This window comes from Belonocnema kinseyi, chromosome 3 (assembly GCF_010883055.1).
Source record: "Belonocnema kinseyi isolate 2016_QV_RU_SX_M_011 chromosome 3, B_treatae_v1, whole genome shotgun sequence".
Lineage (NCBI taxonomy): Eukaryota > Metazoa > Arthropoda > Insecta > Hymenoptera > Cynipidae > Belonocnema > Belonocnema kinseyi.
This window is the reverse complement of record NC_046659.1, coordinates 56,768,146-56,784,735: the sequence shown is the minus strand read 5'-3', so window position 1 is coordinate 56,784,735 and position 16,590 is coordinate 56,768,146. Positions and strand designations below refer to the sequence as shown.

The window sequence follows — 16,590 nt, the reverse complement described above, 5'->3', positions numbered from 1 at the left end:
TTTAGGCTTATACACCAACTAACAGTGGTAATCATGCGGGGGTAAATTTCAGGCTCGATCTGGCAGCTCTGATACTTGATTTGCGCGCCTGAATTTTTTGCCGAGTTCGGCGATGAAAATTTTCAATGAAGAAGAAGTGTGTTTTATTAATTTTTTTCAGGTTTCCCTCATTTCAAGCATTTAAGTTAACCCCCCAAATGAACCACATTTTCCATTTTAGGTTTCCTTTTTCCTTACACTTCAAGCAATATAATTATAAATTAAAAATTCAATTCGAGTTCAATTCAATCGTAATAACAATTCTAAAATTTAAATCCAATTTCTAAAGTATGGTTTTTTCGAACCTTTCGTTTTCGCTTTCATTGTTATTATATCTCGAAAGACCAAATTTTAAGCCCAGTTAATTTCACTGATATTCCCTAATATTGGTTCTATTTTTTAAAAAAACGAGAGAACAAATACACTATTAAATTATAGCCTGAGCAGATGCATGGCGAACAGATCAGGAAATCAATATACAATCAATAATAAGAAATAGCACTGTACTTAACCTATAGGCAAATTGATCAAGAGCATGAAGAAATAGATTTTCGTTAATGTAGAGGTCAAGAGATTGAGAGTGTGAGTCAGTAGTTGAGTTTCTTCAAAAATGAGCATTTATTTAGATTATATAGTGTCTCCCTTTTTCTCGGCAGGTTTTATATTTTGAGAGGATAAGAATTGCGGATTTTTTGGTTCGGCGCCAGGTAAAGCGGTGTACCTCACAAAGGAGGGGAGTAGAAGGTGGACGCCAAGAGAAAAAGGTTGAACTCGAAATAAGAGACGCGGGGTAAAAGTAATGAGCAATTTATTTACCACTTACAGTGCGGGCGCGAGTCAATCCGCGGCGATGGTTTTTGTAGTAGCCCACTACGAAGCAGCCAGGTGGTCCGGGTGAGGGTCCCCGGAGGTGATCGGCAGCACCGACGAAGGCGAAGGCAAGAGTGGTACGGCGTCAGGACGTCGTGGAACAGCGGTTTCTCCAGAAGTCGGTCCGGGGGGAACGAGAGCACTCACTTTTAACTATTTTAGTTTTCGGCTGAGTGAACGAGCCAAGCAGAGCTGCCAGATCGAGCATGAAATTTACCGCCACCATACCTACCGTTTGAGAGCCGCAAAAAAGAAGGTGCATGATTACCACTGTGTGTTCGTGTATAAGCCGAAAATGCACGATTCGACTTCGGTTTTCTGCTGTACAATGATTGCCGATCTGAAAGCTTCGGAAGACTTCAGTGGTCTTTTATTTATATCTCGATCCCCATTTGAAAGAAATGTAAGAAATTGGCGAAGTGATTCTTCATTTCATGCATAAGTCGATTTTGTGATTATGTTTTTCAGGTGTATATACACTGTAAAAAATGGAAACGAGATTCACAAGCATTTGCAATTTTACGAATGAAATTTTTGATAATATTGACACTTTCAGCGTAGTCACTTTACCATATTGAGGTTAGAGATACTACACGAGTTCGTAAAATTACAACGCTACACATTGTAACATAACCTAAATTTTGCGATAACACTACGCTGAATGTAGGTAATAATCGAGCCCACACTTAACGTTGAGAATTTCCCCAAGAAGGTAAAATCGCAATCGTCTCTGAAAATCCAATACGATATGCAGTATGCTAGAACGTACATGTAAAATTATCAAACAGAATTGGAAATTATCCAATATGGACGTGATAAAATTACAACGTTGTGTAAAATCCTACTTCGCGATAAAATCTTAAAAATGTAGAAAACGGGGAAAAACATTTCAAGTTGATTTTAATTTTTTCACCCTAAATTAAATATATAATTCTAATAAATGTGTTATTTATATCTTAAATATTGTTATTCGCCGTAAAATAACATCAAAATGTCATTTTTTCCAAAATTTAAAATAAAATAGTTGTGAGCAAAAAAGCACCAACGTTCTACGCTATGATTTCTACTTTAGTGTATCTGAACAAAGATTATTAAATTTAATTATTTTTTAATTTAAAAATTCAATAATCTGCATCTGCATTGCTCAGAATTACTTCATCATAAATCATCAGCAATCGTGATAAGATATCTTTGTTTTCGTGAGCAATAGTTATTTTTGTTTAAAATAGAAGCAGGGGATGTAAAGGTAAGTGTATTAAAAATTTAAAATGTGAAATGTTTAAGATTGAAAATTACGTACGATATGAAAAGTGTTTTTGATCAATACTTTTTTAAAATTGCACTTTAAATCTTCCGCCGAGAGGGCTAGGACCACTGACTAGGGGATGTCCCCTTCCCCCGTACGGAGATCCCCGGTACTCATTTTTGTGGTGGGTACACTTGAGAAAAGATTCCCCATGCATATGTTCTCTCTAAACCTGAATCAGCGAAATTTCCACTGTTTCAATCAGTGAACGATATTTTTCCTGATAAATCAGCGAAGTTCTCTGGCGAATCAGCGAGAGAAATTTGTAATGTCCAAGTCCACCGCCAGGTCGTCATGGCGTCGCAGTATCTCTCAGCATTACTTGTGCTTGGATTGGCGTTTGACAAATAGATTTGAAGGTGTTTGTTACGTGATAGTTATTTATATTAATTGAAGAAATTAATTTCAAGAAAGTGAGACGCTTCTGGAATTCGCAAATAGGTAAGTGAATTTTAATGTTTCAGACTTCTGTTCAAACATGATGGGTATTACATGGTTCAATTTAAACGTCATGAAACCACATTCTTCCGAATGCGACAAAATCCCGAAAAATTGAGTATTTATATTATTGTTCGGGACAGAAATTTTGTCCTATGAGGGATAATGACGTTTCCGAACTTTATCGTGTCAAAGTATTATTTGTATTTTGCTATTATTTGTTCATGGAGCAGAAATATACATAGCCTCTAAATGGGAATTTCTGTATTATCACCAAAACAAATGATAATAACCTAAAAAAATTACATTTTTCACAGAATTATTAAAAAAGCTTATGGAGCATGGCGTACATGATGGGTTGTCCGTGGAAAATTTGGCAACCGAATTACAAAGATTTGGCATTCCTGAAGAGACGGTCGCAATTTTGCATATACTGTATTTCATGTAATTTAAATAACTGAATTTCATTTTTAAAGCTTGAAAACGTGAAATTGTGGAGTGAGTTTGATTAATTTCACAAAACTGTTCAAGTGCAAATGCATAAAGTATCTCTCGAAATTGAAAGTTTCATTTTTTTATTAGACTTCGTCGTAAAATTGAACAACATTTTATAAACTAAAGGTATACAATAGTTTCAAACATTCGAATTGGAAATTACGTATTTTAAAGACTTATTACTCTGATTTAAAATTTGTAAATTAAGGGCATGCTGTATTAACCTTAAATTTTATTTTCTACTTTTTTTCTCGTCATTCTCATGTCGAAACGAAGTAATTTATTAAGTTAATATCTTGGGAGATTAAATAAAATATACTAGGGAACGTTTTTCCACATCAAAATGTTTATAATTTTTCTGAAAAAATATCTAAATACTTTTTCCAACTTTTTTTTTGTAAATAAAAACATTTTGATGTAGAAAAAGTAAAACAAATTGAGGTTGATCGATCATGTTTGAAAATACTTTTAACTATTTTCGTTAATGTATATAATTTACAGTGAAACAATTAATTTGAAAACAATCGAATTCACCCCTATTGGCATCGACTTTTGTTTACGCGAGATGGTAAGGTTGGAAAATTATAAGATTATAGAAAATCGAAAAACTTCGTAAATGTATTGTCCTTAAATTACCGGACAATATTTTGATAATACATTTCTTTTTATTCAGGTTGTAAATTCTTCATCTACTTTGGAAAATTCGAAGACTCAATAGTAAAAAATTCCGCTTTTACAGAATAAACAGGGGGTCTATTAGGCAACTTTTTCCACTTCTCACTTTTCACTTTGCATTTGTGTTTAATGAGAATGGAACAATTGAATTGCTTTTTATGTGAGCAACTCGTGCCTAGAAGTCTGGATGGTCTAAGTCGACATTTTATTGGTAATCATGCAGTCTCACTTAACCGCAGGATTGGCAATCGAGGTTTCGTTTGTTTGTTAGACAACGATGACTTCAACTTCCACAACCAGAGAGAGGTGGATGATGGACGAATGGATGTGGACGAGGACGTGGACTTAAATCATGAAATAGAAAACATTAATGTAAATGGAGAAGATTTGAAACTAGAGTTGCAAATATTTATTATTAAAATGATTAGAAGACTGCATTGCAATGGTTCTATGACTGGGAACATGATGACGACCATTCTAGATGAATGTGAACAATTGTCACTGCACATTCGAGATATCTTGAAAGGAGAAGTCTTAAAATATTTGAGAGATCAAAACTTACTGCATAATGAAGAAGCGAAAAATATGCTTCAGGTCTTTAACTTCGAAAGCCCTTTTAATAGACTTAGAACTCTAGATGAACAGGTTGAAGCTCTCAGAGCAACATGTAGATATATCAATGCGATAGAAATTCATCTTAACTATCGAATGGATAATGTTCTTGACAAAGAGAATTGCACGTACGTTGCAAAAATGGTCATGGAAACATTTCAGTATGTGCCAATTATTGAAGTATGGACTCTGCTATTATCTAACAAGACTGTTATGGAAGCCATTGTCAGTGAAGAGAAATCGCCCAATGGAATAATAGGATCTTTCATAGATGGACAATGTTTTAAACGTCATCCTCTGTTTTCACAACTTAAGTGTGCCATAAGATTAAAACTATATTACGATGAACTCGAAATCGTTAACCCGTTGGGTTCAAAAACTGTGGTTCATAAATTAGGAGTTTTTTACTATCAAATTCAAAATCTGCATGTACATATGAACTCTGAGTTAAGCAGTATTCATATCCTCGTCATTTGTTGCGATACAGATGCTAAAAAGTACGGATTTGAAAGAATTCTTGCTCCATTTCTAAGTGACTTGTCAAAATTAGAAAGTCATGAAGGAGTCACAATTCAAATAGGAGAAGAGGAGTTCGTATTGCGAGCTTCCATTGTAGCATTTTGTGGGGATGGGCTTGCTGTTCATCAGGTGTTCAAACTTCTTGGTCCATCTGCAAATAAATTTTGCAGAATGTGTCTGTACAGTAGAGAAGATTTGCAGAATGCTTCCACTGAAGCTGCTGCCGAAAGAACTGAACACCTTTTTGCTGAACATCTACTTCTTTTAGAGCAAAACAACTTCTCTGCAGAAATGAAAATAACCACGGGTATAAAAGGAAACTGTTTTTTGAATAAATCGCGATACTTTCACATTTCGCGATGTAAAATTTTTTACCCTTTCCATGATCTTCTTCAAGGCATTTGTCCCATGCTTCTACAATTGGTGCTGTATGAACTCATATTGGTGCAGAGAAAATTTGCCGTCGAATATTTCAATGCTAGAATAGCATCATTTAACTATAATTTCGGCCATGCTTAAGAAGAAAGGACACAGTCTCAGCCAAAAGGGAATGCAAACATGGCTTTTAATTGGGACATTTCCTTTTTTAATTTCTGAAAAAGTTGATGCTGATGACAATGATTTCGTGGGTATAATTGTGCATCTACTCCGAATTATGAAGTTGGTTTTTGCCCCGAAAATAACAGAATCGCTGATTCCGTACCTAAGAGCTCTTATCAGGGACTTCTTTATGATGTTCAAAAGATTGTTTCCTAATGTAAATCCCATAAACAAATTTCATCATTTGTACCATTATCCTGAGAGCATCTTATGGGCAGGACCAATAGCTCAGTATAACTGTATTCGATTTGAGGCAAAGCATGCAGAATTAAAATTACGTGCACAGAATGTCCATAATTTTAAAAATGCACCCAAAACACTCGTATGAATTTCGCAATGTATTCAAAGCTCAAAGTGAGGAGCTGGTGACGTAAATTTACACAGATTCGTCGCGTTAAATGGTTCTACAGAGTTAGTGGAAAACTCCTTGAGTAGAATTCACCTTAACAATTTAGGATATGTCGACACAGATGTGGTTTTCTGTTCCTCATCTGTTCGAGTGGATGATAAATAATATCGAAGGGGATTATATGTATGTCTTCAAGTTGCACACACCCGAGATGACAATTTGCCCCTTTTCGGTCGCATCACGGAAATCATTGTTCTGCAAGGAAATAAAGTCTTTTTACAAACTTGTTTTTTTTTCGATATCTTCTTTTTACGTCAATTTCAATGCCTATTGTATTCAGCCTGTCTATAATAATTTGTCTGATCGTTTTACCAGAGTTTCTCATCTTGCTCATTTCAAACCAATTTGTTGCTGCAAAAAAGCAAACTCTGAAGATTTGTTTATTAGTCTTCGCCATATCCTTCTATGAAATATTTCCAAGGACGAGCCCTTGTTATCTGTTTCTCTTGTAGTCATTGTTGAAGGAAGGAATAAACGATTACTCTTTCTTCGAGTTAACTGATGATGATTTGAGTTTTATGAAAATTAATATGGGACCACGAAAAACGATTTTGAAGCTGATAAGGGAAAGCAATAAAAAAGCATGTATAAATATATATATAGTTATACACTTTTAAGGGCATGTGCTAAGGTGTTCACGTGACCAATTAGTTTCGATCAATTTTTTTTTAGTTATCAGTTAACGAAAAAACCAATCGAAACTAATTGGTCATGTAACCACTTTATCATATGTTCTTAAGAGATTAATGAAATATATGTATTTATTATTTATTATATTTTTTATTGGGAATTTTTCTAATTTTTTTCCTAGGAAGTCATAGACGAATTCTTGGTACAAGATGATGGAAGTTTATCGGCCGAACACAATAGCACTAATTCTAATAATGTAGGCAGCAGTGCTATTGCATCAGCAAGCAGTATTATTAATGCAGTTGCCAGCAGTATTAATACTGCATCTCCCAACATTTTTTCCATAAGTTTTGTTTTAACACTTTCAAGTCCCACGTCCCCTTAGCAGAACTTACGCGTATGTCTAAAGTGATTTTACCATATATTATAAATACTTTTACAGAGTTACGTCACCGTGAAAGACACACTTTACAACACCTTCAGGGGAAGGACTGATAAGAGCGGCCAACAATTGTTTCTTCACTGATGTGGATAGAAGAACTTCGATGCGAATTTTGATTTCGGAGCTTGTAAAATTTCATGGGTTTTATCCGTCTGAAAAAGCAAAAATTGCTCTAGCAAAGGCCATTGTAAGAGTGTTACCTCTTTTGAAAGACGATCACTCTACAAAAGTATACGTGCGTATAATTTAAAGCTAATAAGCAAAAATAACGTTATACAGAGTAAATGTAATACTGAATGAGCAAATCATTTGCAGGAACACTACTACGATAATGAAACAAGGCGTGTTTTTATTGAATTTCGTTTGTGGACTCTTCGCAAAAAGCTCAGCCCGTCAAAAAAATACAGGACCAACCCTCAAGGACATCACAAAGAAATTTCTAATAATTTACATGAATTACTATTATCTACAGAAGAACTGGATTTAAAGGTTTGTTTGCTTATTATTGTCCTCATTGTTATAATTATTATTTTGAAACAAATATTAATGAATGTATTATTTTTGGATTGATAGATCTCCTGGATGAAATTCACACATCCTTCGCAGAGTAATAAAATATCTATTGAAAATTGCTTAAAGCAGCATTAACAAACAGAAGAGAATGGATTAGTAACAAGGGTTCAACTATCTCAGACATATTAAACGAGTTTCCGGGATTATTGGATTACAATGGTGATATGGTAATGCTTTTATTTTTTTTCAATTTTCCTATATACTCAGAAAGTGTGTGCAGAGCTTTAAATTATTTAACTTTTATTACAACTCTTTTTAGATTGATAATCAAGGTAAGCACATTTTCAAAGAAAAAGGTGACAACTTTCTGGCGAAATTCCCATCGTATTATTGCCCACGTATCTTAGAATACGCAAAGTTAAATCTTATAGATATATATAAAAAGTCACGTCACACCGTCGATGATAAGCTACAAATTTTAAGTTGACTCAAAGAAAAGATTGTTTTGTTTATTTACTATTAATTTTGAAATCTTATACTTTTTGCAGAAAATCTGAGGGCCTTGATTATTCTTGCGAACTTGCTATCACCCAATAACGCAAGACAAAATTCTTTGAAGCGTTCACTGGGAGAAACCGTATGTAAAAAAAAGAAAAGGGAAAGAAAAGGGTAAAGTTTAAAAATATTAAATTATTTCTTTATATTGAATATTTGTATATTACCGGAAGTAATTTTCCTTCCCTATTTCAGGAATCGGATGATTTTTTTTTTAAGATTTCCATACTAACGCACTTCGAGTCACACAACCACATAATTTAAATTATAAATAGGTTAAAATTTCTAATAGGGACTCTTTATTATTTTTTGTTTATAATATTTTCATAAAAAAACAAATGAAAAATCCCAATCCTTAAAATATATGATAAACCGTATGCATAGTCGTCTACTGGGCTGAAACGCTCTAGTTGAAGTCGAATAGCCGACACTCAGAAAAAAAAATTTCTTTAACTAAAGAAATCCTTTCTTTACCATTGTTTTTTTCAACTAACACAAAAATATATTTAAAATAAAAAAATATTTATTTAGTCCTAAAAAATGACGTAGTTCTTATTTTTTGATTTAAAGACATTATTTCTGCAATAGGCTTTCTTTAATTAAAATGAATATTTGTTTTATTCAAAGAAAATTTCAAACGGAAATAAAAAAAGTAATATATTTGAGAACAGTACTTTAAATAAAAAAAAAAACTATTTCTTTAAATCAAAGAAAAGATTTTGTCAATCCAAACCACTACTCAGCTACACGCGTGCGCGAAGATAATCAGTTTGAATATTTTGCCTTTGGCGACTACTTAAGTTGAAGAAACCGCCGTTGATTTGTTTACGCGAAATGTGATTCAGGGACACTTCTGTACGTTTGGTGTACTTTCCTCAGTTACAAGTGTCCATACAGTTATGGATAAGGAAACCTGCGACGTGTTGGCGAATTGGGGATTCGCCGATTAAATCCCACAATTTTATTGTAAGTATATTATTTCCTCTATTTTATTGTGATGTAGTTAAGTGTTAACCTAACCTCATGTCCACAACGTGGAACAATGCCGGCCCATCACTCACTTACTAAAAATTTTCTCCGCTTAATTTTTGTAGTATTTTATAAATACGCGATTTAAGTTTTGAAAACTTTTGAGACGATTTTAATTTTAAGATTACACTTTTTCTCGTAGGCGAAAAAATCGACCATGACGGTCATTTAAAACTTGATTGCAGCCAGCCTAATACAATAATTGACAAAATATTTACTTCAGAAGAAAAACGAAAGAATTTTGTATCTAAATTAAGCCTCTATCAAGGCCTAATTTTTAATGATATTCAGACCCAAGTGGAAACTGAAGACGCAGAAATGGTTAATATTTAAATATTTTATTGCTTTGATTATTAATAGAAAATGTGTTATGAAATTAATCTTTATTTTCAAACAAGCATAATATACTATTATAATCTAGAAGAAAAGTTTTTTTTTGCAAAAAATCAGCCAAAGGTTTAACTAAGAACAAACGAGACAGCATACAAATTTGACAAAGAGATTATTATTACAGTAAATTGGTTAAGAATTTTACGATTTGGCTAAAAATGTAATGATTTTGTTGAAATTCAAACTATTTTGTAGATAATTTACCTTTTTGGTTTCAAAATTCAACAGTTTAGTTGCATGAGTTTTTTTCTCTTTCTTGGTTAAAAAGTCTACTATTTTCTTTTTGGTTCTAAATACATTTTTTAAAATTTAATTATTTGGTTAAATATTTTTTTCAACATTTCGTAATTTAGTTGCAGTCATTTTTTTGTTTTTAAAAATCTACTTATTTGATCAAAAATAGGTTTTCCTGCTCCATTCAAATTATTCCATTAAACTAAAAATTTAACTATATAATTTTTAGTAACATTTTTTTTAAAGTCAATTTGACTTTTTTGGTATGAAATTATTCTTTTTGGTTGAAAAATTACCTTTTTGATTAAAAATTTAAAACGTTGAAAAAAAAACTCTTTCATATCAAATATTTTTTTTATCTGAGGTTCATAATTTTTGTGAAAAATTCATCTCCTAAGGTTGAAAATTTAACTATTTTTGTTGTTTATTCGTTTTTTCTGGATAAAAATGAATTTTCTTAATATGCATTGAACTATTCCATTTTTGGTTGAAAGTTTATCTTTCTTAATTGAAAATTTTACTACTTAATTAAAAATTTCTCTTTTTTGGTTGCAAATGAATTTCTTTCCCTGTTTCAGTTTTTGCTAAAAATTAATATTTTTTTAGTTGAAAATTTAACTGTTTTTTGTTGTTGTTGAACATTTATGTTTTTTTCTCATTTTTTTTTATAAAATTGATCTTTTTAATTAAAAACTAATCTTTTTTTATGAAATTTAAACTATTTTGTAGATAATTTACTTTTTTGGTTTCAAAATTCAAAAGTTTAGTTCCAAGACTTTTTTCTCTCTTAATGTGAAAATCTTTCTTAGTTAAAAAGTCTACTATTTTCTTTTTGGTTCTAAATACATTTTTTAAATTAAATTATTGGGTAAATATTTTCCTTTAACATTTCATAATTGTGTTGCAAAGTCATTTTGTTGTTAAAAATCGACTTATTTTGTCTAAAATTGGTTTTCCTGCTTCCTTAAAATTATTCCATCAAACTAAAAATTAAACTATATCATTTTTAGTCAAATTTTTGTTTGTAGAGTAAATTTATCTTTTTTGCTATGAAATTATTCTTTTTTGTTAAAAAATTACCTTTTTGATTAAAAATTTAAAACTTCCAGCTCTTTCGTATAAAATATTTTTTTTTTATCTAAGGTTCATAATTTTAGTAAAAAAATTCATCTTTTAAGATTGAAAATTGAACTATTTTTTTGGTTGCTCGTTCTTTTTATAAAAATTATTTTTTTAACTGTGCATTGAACTATTCCATTCTTTGTTGAAACTTTATCTTTCTTAATTGAAAATTCAACTACTTGTTTGAAAATGTTTCTTTTTTAGTTAAAAATGAACTTTTTCCCCCATTTCAGTTTTTATGGAAAATTAATATTTTTTAGTTGAAAATTTAACTATTTTTTTATTGAACACTTATGTTTTTTTCTATTTCTTATTTTTTTTGCATGGAATTAATCTTCTTAGTTAAAAAATAATCTTTTTCGTTGGAAATTAAACTATTTTGTTATTTGAAATTCATTTTTTTCTGAAAGAAAACAACATTTCTTTAACTGAAAATTGAACTATTCCATTTTTGGTTGAAAATTTATTTTTTTTGTAGTCGAAAATTTAACTATTTGTTTGAAAATTCATGTTTTTTTTTAATTGGTCTTTTTTTGGTATAAACTCAATTTTCTTGGTCAAAAATTAATATTTTTGATTGAATTTATAATTTTAGTTCAAGGTTTATGAATTTAGTTGAAAATTTAACTATTGTGTTCAAAATTAGTATTTTTCTAGTGGTAAATTAAATGTTTAACTGAATATTTACTTATTTTATTTGTGGTTGAAAATTGATAATTTTTAATTGAAAATTTATATACTTTCTTGAAATTTCAACGTTTTCGAAAATTCTTTCATTTGTTCTTCAGGAGTTTTAAATCTTACATCTATAAAGAAATAATTTTACAAAGAAACAAAATTATAACGTTCAGATGTATAAAGATTTTATAGATTTTATTTTAATGAAAGAAAAGCTATTTTTTTCTGAATAATAGTGTTCGTTATTACACGTTTTGGATTTTTTTTAAATTTTTTGTTCTAACTTCAGACTTTGGCTGAATTTATTAGAGATGTAAAAATCCGTATTGTCAAAGTAAAGAGAAGTAAATCGGCTGTTCTAAAAAAATGTTCACATATTATTTACAAGTAGTTCATATATTAGTAACTATTTTTATTAAAGAATGAACAAACTTGTTTAAAGGAATGTGTAAATAATCAACCTGAATCTGCTCGTCCTATTCTTAAAAGACCGCTAAGTATAAAAGAAGAAATCGGTAGTCATTCTGCCAAAGAACCTCGAATAGAATCTTCGAGCGATAATGGCTTTTATGTCATAACAACCGATCTTTTGTCTAAATTTCATTTGCTAGTAAGATTCTATATCAGTTAAAATATGCAATTTAAAAAAATATGTTTACTTATCGAGGCGTCCTAACGATAGGATGCCAACGCACGCGATCGACTAGATGATACTTAACCAGAAATATAAACAATAAAAAGCTAACCAAGAAGTAAGCACTAGAAAGTATTAGATCGCAGAATTGAACAAGATGAAGATATAAGTTGGCCAAAACTAGAAGATGCTCGCTCGCTCCATCAAAACATTAAAGTCCTATCTCGGGCGAGCAAAGCATGAAGGTGCCACTTCTCGCTTATAATCTAAACACAAGAAGTGGCAACCTTCATGCTTTGTTCGCCCGAGATAGAACTTTCATGATTTGATGAAGCGAGTGAGCATCTTTTAGTTTTGGCCAACTTCTAGCCTCATCTTGCTCAATTACGCGAGCAAGACTTGGTAGCGCTAACTTCTCGGCTAGCTTTTTATTGTTTTTATTTTTGGTTAAGTACCATCAAGTCGTGTCGCGTCCGTTGGCATCCTACCGTTAGGACGCCTCGTTATATATAAAATTTTATTAATTAATCGTCATAGGATTTGACTCGTCTCCTAAATAAAACAAATACTGGGGAGAGAATTTTAATAAATTGGCGAAATAAGGTACTCTCAACTAAAGTACGAAACGAGATAGTCGATATAATTATTCGATCTTTAATGGAAATTAAGATACCATCTAGTGGTGATAAAATAGAGTCGTAAGTAAATAGATATTTTTGTCTCAATTATATTTCAAATTTTTTATTTTCTATTTAATTACAAAACCTTTTAATTCAGACCGAGACTCGAGAATTATCATTGGAATCTTTTAACATGTAAATTTTGTGAAATTTTTACAAAAGAAGATCCACGAATCTATTATATTCCACCGAAGACAAACGGTAAGGACCAACCGATATCCGGGGGAAAGTTTGTAGACAAGTACAGAAACTGGCGAACTTTTCAAGCAAAATTAGGATTGATCAGCACCAAAAAATCTGACGGTCGGGATGAGAATGAAAATGGGGAAAATTTTACACGTTTTCAAAATATCCTAGCTGCTCTTGACCTTTGCTTCAAGAGTTTCCACGTACTGCACGCACAATACCCTAAGCCAAGTGAACAGGTATGGCTGTTTTTGCAAAAAGCAGTTTATGCTCTTAATACAAAATGGGATAAAAAAGCGACTCGGGTCGCAACACTTCTAGCAGCCGTAAAACACATGTAAACAAGTTCTTTAGCGTATAGAAACTCGCATGGATGGACACCTTTCTTTCTTTAAAACTTAGTCATGCGAAAAATTTAAGTAGAAAAAAATGAAACAGTTTATTTAATCTTTACGGTGAAGAAATAAGAAATTAATATCAATATGTTTCTTTGCTACATTTGTGGGCTGACACTTGAAACTTCAAGTCTCTTATTGTTTCATTTCAAGAGTTCTCACTTTACTGCTTCTCGAAACAAATACAAATGCAAACAAGAAAATTGCACCAATGTTTTTCAAAGTTCTCATGCTTTCAAGAAGCATCTTGACAGAAAGCATAGTATTTCAAAAGAAAATGATTCACGTGAATTTTTTGGTGCGCCTTCTAATATTGAAAAACAATCTACTTTTCTTCAATTATTGCAAATAGAATCTAATATAACTACCTCAGATTCGAAAGAATCTCTGAAAAATGTAGAAACGACTACTGCACAAATTAAGAATGTAATTATACATTCAGCGGGACTTTTCACAGCTCAGTTACATAATCAAACAGCAGTAACACGTAGTGTTGTTCAAAACTGCATACGTTTTACAAAGGAATTTTTTGAGTGCGGGATTATTAATATTTTGAAAGATAAAGTTTTTAGTATCTTAGAAAGAGGAGATTTTTCTGAAGCGGATTAAAACGACTTGGAAGTCATGTTCAATATTGCTAAAAGCCCTTTTGAAGATCTTGACTCGGAATACAAAAGAAAAAAATATTTTAGGAAAACCGGATATTTTATTGAACCTAAGTCATATATAATTGGAGATGCTAAAACCTATAAAATAATTGATGGAGTTAAAACGGAGGAGCCTATCAATGTCCAGGATCAATTTATTTCGGCAAAAAGAGTTCTTAAAGTTTTTCTCAGTTTACCCGGCTTCTTAGACATTGTTTTAAATTACATGGATTACCTATGTAATGAAATAGATACGCAATATATGTGCAATATTGTCCATGGAAAATCATGGCATAAAGTTAAAGAGAAATTTGGAGAGAAAATTGTCATTCCTCTCATAATCTACTTCGATGAGTACGAAACAAATAATTCTCAAGATTCTCATATTGGGGTTGATAAGATAGGAGCGACATACTTTATGTTACCCACATTACCTCCACATTTTCAATCAACATTAAAGCACATTTTTTTAACTTTATTATTCCGCGACAGTGACAGAAATGTGCATGGAAACAGAGCTGCTTTTAGGCCTCTTTTAAAAGAACTAAAAGATTTAGAAGTAAATGGATTATTATTCAATAATGTAAGCGTTTTCTTTTCTTGCATTCTCATTACTGGAGAATATTTAGGGATTCATCAAATCTGTGGGTTTGTTGAAAGTTTCTAAGGGAATCATGTATGTCGTTTATGTATGGTTGCAAAAGAACGACTAAGAAGGCAAACTGAAGAGGATCCTGCTTTATTGCGAAAAATGAGCGATTATGAGACATATATAGAAAAATCTGACGTTTCCGTAACAGGTTTAAAAGAATATTGTATTTGGAATGATTTGCCTTCTTATCGTGTATTTCAGAACAGTTTTCTTGATTCAATGCACGATTTCTGGGAAGGTGTAGATAAAGGAAATGCGGTCCTATATTTAAAGAAAGAAAAATTAAAACAAAATAGACTCGGATTTTCAGCTTCGGAAACTTTAACTTTTGTCAAATATCTTGGACTTATAATAGGAGATTGTATTCCGGAGAACGACGAATATTGGAATTTGTACTTAATTCTACGAAATATTGGTGACTTATTAAACTTAAGATATTTTAATAGGGACTGTATTGTACTTTTGAAAACACTGATTACCAAACATCACGAAGTTTACATCAAGCTGTTTGGAGAAACTTTAAAGCCAAAGCATCACCTACTCTTACATTACCCTACGATTATAAATCTTATTGGTCCAGTTCGAAATGTTTGGTGTATGAGACCAGAGGCCAAACATAAAGCTTCTAAGGTAACTGCTCACTTATCAAATTCACGTGTTAATTTACCATATACGTTTGCTCTCAAGCACCAATTTCAGCAGTGCTACAGCTTTATGTGCAAAGACTCCTTGGTTGATAAGGTAGAATATGGACATGATGAAGTAATTACTGATGAGAAATTGGCAAATATACGCCACATTTTGGCCACTGATTTCTATATAAAAACCGATATCAAATCAGTATCGTGGAATACTATTGAAAACATCAAGTACCAGTAATCCATGGTAATTACCATTGGATACGAAGATCACCTACCTATTTTCGGCTCTATCGTTGAAATATTATTAAATTCAGAATATAATTGTATTTTTATCATTAAAAAAATAATTACTCTAGGTTGGTCATCTCACATATACGCATTCGAAGTAAAATTAAGTAATGACTTATTATCGATCAGGCATCGTACACTTTTCAACAAATTTCCGAGTTGTGTTCAAAACTCAGCAGATGGAAATTACTTTGTCGTGTACAATTATTCCTAAAATAGATCTAAAAATAATAATTAATTTCACTACAAATTTCCAAACGTGCGAGATCTAAAAGCGCTGCGTATAGTAGTCAATTTGATGAACGTAATTTTCTCCTATTTTATGATTTCTTCGGTTTGAAGTTTCGCTCTACATCACTGTTTATTCAAAATAGCTGTAACGCATCGTTCTTACAACAAACGACGTTTTCATATATTTAAAAGTAGTAACGTATATTTTCAATGTAACAATTAGATTAGTATAGTGTATAAACATACAGAACATGTTATGATATGGTATTAAAAGTCAATACAGTGAGACTGCGTATAGTACGATTCTAATTTTAAGCAAGATTTTTATTATATAGTACATATAATGGCAGAGTTCTAGATATGTATTGCGTCAAACAAAAATAATGTTTGTAGCTAATTGTTTTGGCGTTTGTCGACAGACGTATAATGTTCTGAAAAATCGAATAAATAATTTAATTTAAAGATACAAATCCACTTTTTAATTTTATTATCAAATACACTATTTTTATAGTAAGATTTATATCAAGTACTTTATTTTAAATATTCAATAATTAATAAATTTAAACCTAAAAATTAATTAATTTCTTTGAATAAAATAATTTATTCTTCTGAAAAATGTTCAGGGATATTCTCGTTGAGAGACAGTAAATTATATACATCTTTAAATTATTATTTCCTAA

At 31.3% G+C, this 16,590-nt stretch overlaps 1 protein-coding gene across 1 annotated transcript in view; it reads left to right on the top strand.

Moving 5' to 3' along the window:
- The first annotated feature begins 2,564 nt into the window (after positions 1 to 2,564).
- Positions 2,565 to 16,590, top strand: part of LOC117169836 — a 15,198-nt gene continuing 1,172 nt past the window's right edge. Inside the window, exons 1-6 of the mRNA XM_033356344.1 lie at positions 2,565 to 2,656; positions 7,036 to 7,270; positions 7,351 to 7,524; positions 7,868 to 7,997; positions 8,097 to 8,185; positions 11,999 to 12,166. Of these exons, the coding sequence (XP_033212235.1) occupies positions 7,139 to 7,270; positions 7,351 to 7,524; positions 7,868 to 7,997; positions 8,097 to 8,185; positions 11,999 to 12,166 (693 nt within the window). The 5' untranslated portion in view covers positions 2,565 to 2,656; positions 7,036 to 7,138. The remainder of the gene's footprint in view (positions 2,657 to 7,035; positions 7,271 to 7,350; positions 7,525 to 7,867; positions 7,998 to 8,096; positions 8,186 to 11,998; positions 12,167 to 16,590) is intronic.